The 10,000-nt window shown below is 58.0% G+C and overlaps 1 protein-coding gene across 3 annotated transcripts in view; it reads right to left on the bottom strand.

Moving 5' to 3' along the window:
• Rfx2 (regulatory factor X2) overlaps nucleotides 1–10,000 on the bottom strand; it is a 63,520-nt gene that overhangs the window by 878 nt on the left and 52,642 nt on the right. For 2 of the 3 annotated variants that reach the window (XM_052746821.1, XM_052746823.1), the window contains 10 exons: nucleotides 8,399–8,514; nucleotides 7,888–8,006; nucleotides 7,563–7,675; nucleotides 6,895–7,049; nucleotides 5,355–5,452; nucleotides 3,905–4,054; nucleotides 3,021–3,229; nucleotides 1,028–1,181; nucleotides 578–620; nucleotides 1–256 (listed from right to left, as the gene is read on the bottom strand). The exon at nucleotides 1–256 is cut by the window's left edge and continues 878 nt beyond it. In XM_052746821.1, the coding sequence (XP_052602781.1) occupies nucleotides 144–256; nucleotides 578–620; nucleotides 1,028–1,181; nucleotides 3,021–3,229; nucleotides 3,905–4,054; nucleotides 5,355–5,452; nucleotides 6,895–7,049; nucleotides 7,563–7,675; nucleotides 7,888–8,006; nucleotides 8,399–8,514 (1,270 nt within the window). In that variant the 3' untranslated portion in view covers nucleotides 1–143. The remainder of the gene's footprint in view (nucleotides 257–577; nucleotides 621–1,027; nucleotides 1,182–3,020; nucleotides 3,230–3,904; nucleotides 4,055–5,354; nucleotides 5,453–6,894; nucleotides 7,050–7,562; nucleotides 7,676–7,887; nucleotides 8,007–8,398; nucleotides 8,515–10,000) is intronic. The other variant, XM_052746822.1, reaches the window with a different exon arrangement.

The raw sequence follows: 10,000 nt of genomic DNA, 5'->3' as shown, positions 1-10,000 counted from the left end.
GTTCGTTCCCCACGGTCTGTGGCCTTCTGGGGGAGGGGCACCTTGGGTCACAGTAAACATGGCATCATCTAAGAGGCACTAGTGTGATAGGCTGAGAGTCCAGGTCCTTAGAGGCGACGCCTTCCGGGAGCGCGTGGAAGGGGCTAGATGCCCTGCAGTGAGTGGCTGGGGTCACTCCGCTCCCGTTTCACCAGGGGCTCGCCCAGGCTGCGGCCATCCACATCTGTCTCACTGCTGTGTCCATCCCCAGTGTCCTCTGCAGGGGTGAGGGCACAGTAAGAACAGAGTGGCCTGTCAAACTCTCAACCTACCCCCATGTCCTCCCTGGTCACGCGGCTGCATCAACAGGCTGGCCTTCTACCCCAGGCTCTCCCGTGGCCACCCAGACTGGCCAGCAATGAGTTCTTCTTGCACCTCACTGAGCCACCACAGGGTATCACCGGAGCCCGCGCCCAGTGGCCAGGATTCCCACCACCTGCATGCCAGCTCCTGGGGTCCTTGACCCACCCCAGAGGCTGCCACAGTGGCTCTCCTCACAGACAGCGTGCAAAGGAGTTGGGAGCCAGGGCATACGCACCTTTGTCCAGCAGTGTCAGTGACAGGGAGGCCAGATCGTTGAACTGTAAGAGAAGGGAGGGGTCTGAGATGTCAGTCAAACCCAGTGACATAGCCAGAGGGTCCTCCTGCCAGGCCCTGGGGGTGGCTAGAGGCTACTGGGCAGTGGCACAGTGACGGGGGGGGCTGTGTAGGGTGAGCTCTTGGGAGTCCTGACGCCGGCCACAAGCATGCCTTCACATGGCTTCATTTCTTCTGCCTTGTTAGGATTTGTGTGTGTGTGTGTGTGTGTGTGTGTGTGTGTGTGTGTGTGTGTGTCCTGAAAAGGGCACTGGATCCCCGGGAGATGGAGTTGCAGACAGCTATGAGCTACTGTGTGGGTGCTGGGAATTGAAGCCAGGTCCTCTCTGAGACCTGAGCTCCGCGGGAGGGTGTCTGGGCGGACCTGGGCCTCTGGGTCTCGCTGCCTCACCTCGCCCATGACGGCAATGGGCGTCTCCCCCGTGGCCTGGGCCACGCGGTGCTCCACCAGGTAGAACATGTACTCATCATACAGCAGCCGGATGAGGTGGAAGGAGCCAAAGCTGGCCGCACTGCGCAGGGTCAGGTCCCGGATCACCATGGAGCTGGGAACAGGGACAGGGATGCTCTGAGCCTGGACAGCGAGCACTGCTCCGGGGCAGGGGACAGGCTCCGGGGCGGGGGACAGGCTCCAGGGCGAGGGTGCCCGCCCGCCCCCAGACACACCCAGGGGCCGAGGGGGACGTGGGTGGGTGGGAGGCAGTGCACCCCAGTGCTTCACTGCCACCTTTTTGCTTTGGTTTTAGCTTGAAAAACACAATTTATTTATTTATTTATTTATTTATTTATTTATTTATCTATCATTCATTCATTCATTTATTTTTGAGATAAAGTCTTTCTACATAGACCAGGCTGGCCTCAAACTCACAGAGATCCTCCTGCCTCTGCCTCCTGAGTGCTGGATTAAAGGTGTGCGCCACACACAGATACCTTGTTTTCGTTTGTTTTTTAACGTGTTGCCTGCTTGTAAGTACACCCTGAGGGTGCAGTGCCCCGGAAAGCCACTGCCTGGAACTGGAGTGAGTCACCGCCTGGGTGCCCAGAACCAAATCCGGGTTCTGTGTTGATGCTCTAACCATTGAGACTCACTCCAGCTCCTTCAGCCTTGTTGTTGAGATGGGTTTCTCTGCACCCGGGCTTGTTGGCTTGGTGGCCCGTTGGGCCCCAGGGAGCTCCTGTCCCACTCAGCACTGACATTGCAGGCAGGGCTGTTTTGCATGAGCGCTGGGGTTGGGCTCAGGGCCTCATGCTTGCTCAGTCGCACCGTCCACCCAGCCAGCTTCCCCGCCCCATTCTGCTCCTATTTTCTTACATTCCTCTTTTTTCTCTTCCTTCCTTCCTTCCTTCCTTCCTTCCTTCCTTCCTTCCTTCCTTCCTTCCTTCCTTCCTTCCTCCCTCCCTCCCTTTCTTTCTTTTGAGGTGAAGGCCAGTGTCTTATTCTGTGGCCCAGGCTCATGTTGAACTCAGATCCCCTACCTCAGCCTCACAACAGCCCCTCGGCCAGCTCAGGTTTTCTCCCATGACCCCCCCCCCCCCCCACTTTCTTTCCCACATGAACCTTCTGCGACCACAGTTTCCGTGGCAGCACATGGCTGAAGACACTCTGCAGCCATGACTGATGGAGCAGTCTGACGTTGTGCCTCACCCAACCCTGTGAAAAGCCTCCCACTGAAACAGCCACTTCCCCTTGGGCTGCAGTTTTAACTCCAGCGCAGGTTTCTGCCCTGCCCTGCCCTGCCCTGCCCTGCCCTGCCCTGCCCTGCCCTGCCCTGCCCTGCTGGCTCATTTCATATCAACCTGACACAAGCTAGAGACATCAGAGGAAGGAGCCTCAGCTGAGGAAATGCCTCCATGAGATCCGGCTGTAGGGCATTCTCTCATTTCATGATTGATGGGGAGGCCCAGCCCACTGTGGTGGTGCCATCCCTGAGCTGCTGGTCCTGGGTTCTATAAGAAAGCAGGCTGAGCCAGCCATGGGGAGCAAGCCAGTAAGCAGCGCCCTCCATGGCCTCTGCATCAGCTCCTGCCTCCAGGATCCTGCCCTGGGTGAGTTCCCATCCTGACTTCCTTTGATGGTGGACTGTCACCTGGAAGTGTAAGCTGAATAAACCCTTTCCTCCCCACATTGCTTTGGTCACGGTGCTCCGTCACAGCATTAGTGACCCTGACTAGGACACCACCTGTCCCCGGAGGCTTCTGATTTGTGGGCCCACAGTCTCATTTCTTATGTGTTTCCACAGGATGCTAATGTTGTCTGAGCTGCGGTAGGCTCCAGCCCTGCCCTCAGCCCACAGCCCCATCTGTTCCAGGCTCAGGGCCCAGAAGGTGTGTGGACCTCACAGGTGGTGCCCCCCCCACTATGGACGTGAGGTGACCCAGCTCACCTGTAGAAGGACCACTTGAGCAGGAACTGGCGGGCGGCCTTGGGGAAGCTGGGGCTGCCGGCGTGCTGCTTCAGCACCTGAGTGACCACATTGTCCAGCCAGCTGGCCCACTGGTCCAGCGAGCTCTGCTGTTGCAGGGTCACCTTGAAGTCATGCTCCAGGCGCTGTACCAGGCTCTCCTCACACTGGCACACCCACGAGGCCTGCTCCTGGGAAGGGGTAGTGTGTGAGGGCCTGGGGAATCTTCTGCTGTATTTATTTGGGACAGGGTCTCATGTAGCCCAGGCTGGCCTTACATTGTGAGTGTAGCTGAGGATAATCCTGAACTCCTGATCCTAGATGGGTTGATGTGGTACCAGCTCAGAGCCCTGCATGCTAGGTGGGGGCTCTGCCTACTGAGCCCTGACTCCACCTTTCCTTATTTATCAACACAATGTCTCAAGAGGTAGCCCAGGTTGGCCTAAAATGCCCAACCTTCCCATCTCGGTCTCCTGAATGTTGTAATGGCAGGCATGTGCCACTGAGCCTCGCAGAGGGTCCCCTTCTCAGGGCACACCTGTGTGTGCTGAAAAGATGTCCTCAGCCATGCCATGGTTTGTACTTTTCTGGCAGGACAGAGCCAGGCACACCAAGTCCAGCAGCTGGGAGTGTTTGGAATGCAAACAGACAAGAGTGCAGCTCGTTCAACCGGCTACAAAAGGGATCTGAGACATAGCAAGGTGGGCGGGTGGGCCACGAGCCAGCCTCAGGCTTCCACCGCAGAGTGCAGGTCGGGGAGGGAGGAGCTGCCGGCTGCAGCTCCAGCTGTGGTTTGCTGGCCAGCCTGGGTGGGGAGCACCCAGCCTGGAGCACAGTAGGGCAAGCAGATGTCACCGCCAAGTCACCTGAACATTGGCAAAGTCCACGCGGTTGAGGTCACTCAGCATCTGGTTGATCTGTGACGTGTTCTGCAGCACGGCTCGCGCGGCCTGAGCCAGGTGGTTGAGGGATGTGTAGCGCCGCAGGGTCTGTGCGAAGGCGCTCACGACGCCTACCTATGAGGGAGCCAGGTCACACGCTTAGCAGAGTCCCTGCATGGGGGATGTGGGAGCAGGCGGCATCTGCACACCACCCTGCTCCCTGCAGGCCCCTGGGAACTCAGGATGGCAGAGGGAGGAAGGGGCAGGACGGAAGACCCTGTGGGTGAGGGGGCCTCTGTCGCTGTCTGTGCAGGCACATCTCATCCGTGGGTCGATGGAGACAAGCCTCCCTGTAGACCCTCGAGGGGTTAGCGGGATTGCGAAACTGAGGCAGGAAAACCCATCCCACTGGATGAGTAGAGCAGCCCCATGCTCGGCCCCTGGCGGACTGAGCCTGCCAACCACACTCCATGACAGACCTTCCTCCCTTTGCTGTGTCGGGCAAGTGACCCTACACACACAGCCTGGGGGCGGGGCACGCATGAAGGCCTCAGCCCTCGCCCCTGGCCCATCACAGGGCACCTCTAAGGGCAGTGTGCTGGTCCCTGCTTCCAGAAGCCTCAGTGGATGGTAAAGATACAGAGCCCGGTGCGGTGGGATGTCAGCACTCAGGGAACTGAGGCAGGAGGATTATGTGTTGGAAGAACTTTTGGGCTAAGGAGAGGTGGGGGCCTAGAATCCTCAGGTCCACCAAGCTAGTGTGGTGTATGTGCACGTGCACGTGTGTGCAAGTGTGCCTGTGTGTGGTTGGGGGTCTTCACTCTCCACCTTCATTTTTTCTCATCTATCTGTGTGTGAATGCACACATGTAACAGCGTGCACGTGGAGGTCCGAGGGCAACCTGGAGCTGGTCCTTTCCTCCACCGTGTGGGTCCCGGGACCGCACTCAGTCATCAGGCTTGCTGTCAAGTGCCTTTACCCACTGAGCCCTCTGGCTGGCCCCGCACGGTCTCACCGAAGCCCGCACCTGCTGATTAGCTAGTGGCTGGTCAGGCCAAGGCCAGGGCCCGGCTCTGCCTCTTGACTGCCCAGCTTTTCATGTGGTGCCAGGGTCCAAATTCAGGTCCTCACATTTGCGTGGCGAACACGTCATCGCCTGAGCCCCCTCCCCAGCCCCGGGCACCTAGCGGCCCTGTACACATCCTAGACTGCCAGGGCCTCCTGTTTGCTTCACGCCGAGGCCACAGATTTATACCGAAGATTCTGACTTGTGGCCCAGACAGTAACTGGCCGGGGGAGGAGGGGGAAGTTGCGCTGTCTGCTCTACGGTGGCGAGAGTGTCACCCCCGCTGCCATCTACAGTCCTCCCCTGCCGGCTCTCTCACCCCCACAGCATCCTGGGAGGCCCATTCCCCAGGCCCATCCGTGCGGGTACCTTGGTCTGGATGGCCTGCTGAGGGAAGCCGCTCATGGCATTGATGAGCCAGCCCTCTAAGCTCTTGGCGAAGTTCCTGATGGCCTGAGTCAGGGAACCTGGGGGCGAGAACCAGAGGCTCATGGTGAGTGGGGTGGCAGCACTCGCCCCATGGGGTCTACCAGATGCCATGTGGACGATGCCAGTACAGGCAGAAGTCCCATGGAGAGACCAGAGCAGCCTGAGGGTGACTGGGGCCCTGGACACCTGGGGAGGAGGTGCCGGGTAAGAGTGGAGACCAGACATCTGTCCTTCGCCCCAAGGACACAGGGCCCTGTCTGGGACACATATGGCCGTCACAGTGATGGAGCTCCTGGCGTGGAGACCAGGGACACTTGCCCCACAATCAAGACGCACATGTCACCAGTACCATAGCACCAGGGTCAGACAAACACACACATGTACGTGCACAGGCACACTCATACACACGTGCACACATGTACACACAAAATGTATTCTGTCAACATCCACGTTTATTCTATGCTGACTTGCTGTAAGAAGAAAATTGGACTTTCTGGTTTTGTTTTTGGGAGATGGTCTCTCTAATGGCTGTCCTGGAACTCGCTCTGTAGACCAGGCTGGTCTCGAATGCAGAGATCCTCCTGCCTCTGCCTCGTGAGTGCTGGGATAACATGTGTGCCCCCACGCCTGGATAACCGGGCCGTTTATATTTTCAGTTTTCTTTTGATTTTTATTTTCAGGCTGTTTTTTTTGTTTTTTTTTTTTTTTTTTTGTTTTTTGAGACAGGGTTTCTCTGTGTAGCTTTGCGCCTGTCCTGGAACTCACTTGGTAGCCCAGGCTGGCCTCGAACTCACAGAGATCCGCCTGGCTCTGCCTCCCAAGTGCTGGGATTAAAGGCATGCGCCACCACCGCCCGGCCAGGCTGTTTTTAAAGAAAATGTATTTCAACATCATTGTTTTCCTGAGATGCAGAATGCCACCCTGGCCAGTCCCCCAGCATGAGGCCACACAGGAGAGATTACGGTTGTGCTGTTTCTGACTTCTGGCAGGAAGCCCCCTAGCGCACTAGGAAGACCCAGCCTGGCCTCACGTTAACAGCCCCCCACCCCACAACCGGCCAGCAGGGAAGGCGCTCGAGGCTGAAGCTGGACTCCCTGCCCACTCTGGGGTTGAGGGCACCGAGCTGGGAAGGGCCTGGGCAGGTCCAAGGCCATCTGGGCTCATGGGTGATGCCCTCTCTAATGGGCCCGTCTTGGCCATTTCTCCTAGCAAACATCCCTGGTGCCCATAGTGGCCTGGCATGCCCTTGAAACTGAGGTGGCCACAATGGCTTTCCTAATAGGTGACTCTTGGTTGCCCTTGCCTGCCCTCCAGGGAACCTTCTGGAAAGCCCGGCACATGCTCCAGCCAGCTCTTAGCACCCTGCTGCCTGGCAGAGAGCTCTCTGGGGTCAGGAAGGGGATGGAGTTGGCAAGTGAGCGGCACCACAGGGCTGAGTGGTGCCTGGGGAGGGGGGCAGGGCCTTGGAAGGGCGGCTTACTGGGGACGGGTCGCAGCACATCTGGAATGAGGGTCTCCACCAGCGCCTGGTACAGGATGTGGTCACAGCTGCGCATCCACTGCAGAACTGGCTCGCATCTACACAGAGAGATGAGCTTGTCCTTGGGGAGGAGGGTGACCTCCGGCTCTTCGTCGCTGTGGGAGGGGGAGGGGCACAGTGAGCCCACGGGGATGGGCAGGGACCACAGAGCACAGAGGGGAGCAGGCTCAACCAGGCTTGGCTCGGGGCTCCAAGGAGCAGCACTGTCCCCATCCGCCTGTGGCTCAGGTAATGCATGTCACTGCAGTTACTGGACCAGGTCACAACTCAGTAGCATAGTTCCATTATCTTGACTCTCAGGAACCGGAGGCAGGAGGATGACAAAGCCCAATCTGGGCTACAGCAGGAGACCTGGGGCCTAGCTCAGGGGAAGAGGCCCTGCCTAGCATGTGCAAAGGCCCTGGGTCCCCAGGACTGCAGCAGAAGAGGGTGCTGTGGAGGAAGGTGGTTCAGGGTGCGAGAGAGAGAGAGAGAGAGAGAGAGGGGGACATTTACACAACGTCTCAGGCAGCTTAGACACGTGCAAGGTGTCAGGAGATCGACTTGGGGTTAAATTGGGGAACATATGGGCTGAGTCTGCCCTGTCCTGGGTAGGGTTGGGGTGTCACCTGGCAGGCAGCGAGGCACGTCCGTCACTAGAGGTAGCCTTGCAGTTCCAAAAGGACAACCATAGCTTCTCGATGTACTGAAACTGGAGGTTCATGACGACGTCTAAGGTGGCCTAGGAGCAGAACAGCCTGTCAGGGGTGAGGCCCAGTCACGTGCCTGGTGCTGTGGGCAGTTATGGGGTTTTCTAAGGTCCCCAGAGGGGCTAGTGGAGAGAGAATGGGCAGAGGCAGTGCCCAGGGCGAGGGACCTGGGGGGGGACACAGATCTGGCAGTGGCGTAAGGGAACTGCAGGTGGGGGTTGGGTCTGGCCGAGTAGGGCGTCACCTCACAGTGCCTGCGATACACCAGCTGCAGGGCCTTCACATCATGAAGGGTGACACTCTCCTGAAGCAGCGCACTGCCTAGGTCAGGTGCCGGGAACTCTGGGAAGACGTGGGACACATCTGAGAAGAGACGACACATACAGGTCACACATGCAGGCTCCAGGGTCGTCCTGGTACTGTGGCTACATGGTGACCTGAGTGTCAGCTCCTCAGGGTTTCTCTGGACGAAGCAGAGCCGTGTCTCAGCGGTCACCTAAGCAGACACAGGCGGGGCTGGGCTCTGGCTAGAGCACGTGCTGTGGTGCCCGAGGCCCTGGGTCCCACCCACAGTACCAGAGACCTGTCGCCCCAGCACTGGGAAGGATCAGGAGTTCACAGTCAGCCTGGGCTATGGGAGGGTCACTAATATATTCATATATTAGTTTGGGCACACAATGATCATTCTGGAATCCCAGAGATGTCAAAAGGTTCATTTAGAAACTTCTACATGGCGGAGCAGGTCCCACGCTCACCTATGTATTGCTGGTGATGCTGGCCCTGAGTGGCCATGGCCTGCTCGGGTGTGCTGTGCAGGTTGCTGTGAGTGCCGCTCTCCCCAAGGCTGTCTGACTTCTGGACTGGCCGGTACCTGGCAGGGGACATATGTGCCACCATGAGGCCTCAGCAGCACTGTCTGGGACGGTTCAGGGGAGCACAGAGGACTCAGTGTGTGCAGGCATGTGCACGTGGGTGTTAAGTCATTTTAACAGTGGTCAAAAGTACTCCTCTCCCAGGGCTGGGAACCGAACCTGTGGAAAGTGTCCTGCACCCAGACAGACCTCAGCCCAGGAGCAGTGCTGCTGAGCATCAGGCTCAGGGCAGGAAGCCCTCACACAGCTGTCCCCACCATCCAGCTCCAGAAATAGCTGACCCCCTGCCCCACTTTATGTCTCTGTGATTCTGTGGCTCCAGGGACCTCCTGGGAGGAGGCCTGCCCTGAGTCCTGTGTCCAGCTCATGTGACCAAGCATCGTGTCCATCCAAGCTGGAGACTTCAGACTGCCCTTCATTTTCCTGACTGAATGGTATTGTAGCAGTGGACAGACTCACTTGTGTTGAAGTCACCTGTAACACACGTATCTACATGTTTCCATGCTGTGGTCCCTTTGGAGACTGGTGACCCTCAACACGGATCCTAGATGTTTCATTACTGACTTGTGATTTACTTTGGGCTCTGCCTACTAGAGACACCATGTAGGTGCACGGCAGGAAACACACACGGCCTCTTCGACTCTGAGGGAGAGCTGGCTGTGAGTCACCCAAGGGCAGTGAGTTGCGGCCTCCTGGGGGAGGGAGAAGGTACCTCTGAGGTGCACAAGCTACCTGAGATGTCCCTTGACAAGGGTGAAGGCTTGCTCCTGTCTACTGGTTCTGAAAGGAACCAACGAGGGGCTGGAGGTGTAGTCAAAGGTAGAGCCCTGCCTAGAATCCCTCAGTGAGGGGCTGGGGGTGTGGTCAGGGTGGAGCCCCGCCTAGAATCCCCCAGTGAGGGGCTGGGGGCGTGGTCAGGTGGAGCCCCGCCTAGAATCCCCAGTGAGGGGCTGGGGGCGTGGTCAGGGTGGAGTCCTGCCTAGAATCCCCAGTGAGGGGCTGGGGGCGTGGTCAGGCTGGAGCCCCGCCTAGAATCCCCCTGGGAGGGGCTGGGGGCGTGGTCAGGGTGGAGCCCCGCCTAGAATCCCCCAGTGAGGGGCTGGGGGCGTGGTCAGGGTGGAGCCCCGCCTAGAATCCCCAGTGAGGGGCTGGGGGCGTGGTCAGGGTGGAGTCCTGCCTAGAATCCCCAGTGAGGGGCTGGGGGCGTGGTCAGGCTGGAGCCCCTGCCTAGAATATTTGAGATCCTCAGCACATCAATTAAAAAAAAAAAGATAATTAAGATCTGTGGTTCCAATTACATGGTCTTCTAGAAAAAAATTGGAAATATAGACACCCAAAAATAAAATAAATGAAAACAATAGAAAAATTAGTACTGCCAAGGTGTGGGTGGGAGGGAGGCACAGGTGGAGGACAGGGGATGTTTAGGCAATAAAATTCCCTCATCCGACACCACGTATCACTGTGTATCTGTCCAAACACACAGGA

This window comes from Peromyscus californicus, unplaced genomic scaffold (genome assembly GCF_007827085.1).
Source record: "Peromyscus californicus insignis strain IS unplaced genomic scaffold, ASM782708v3 Scaffold_1__1_contigs__length_55948999, whole genome shotgun sequence".
Taxonomy (NCBI): Eukaryota; Metazoa; Chordata; class Mammalia; order Rodentia; family Cricetidae; genus Peromyscus; species Peromyscus californicus.
Note: the sequence above shows the minus strand (reverse complement) of the source record. Positions and strands in the feature narration are given on the sequence as shown.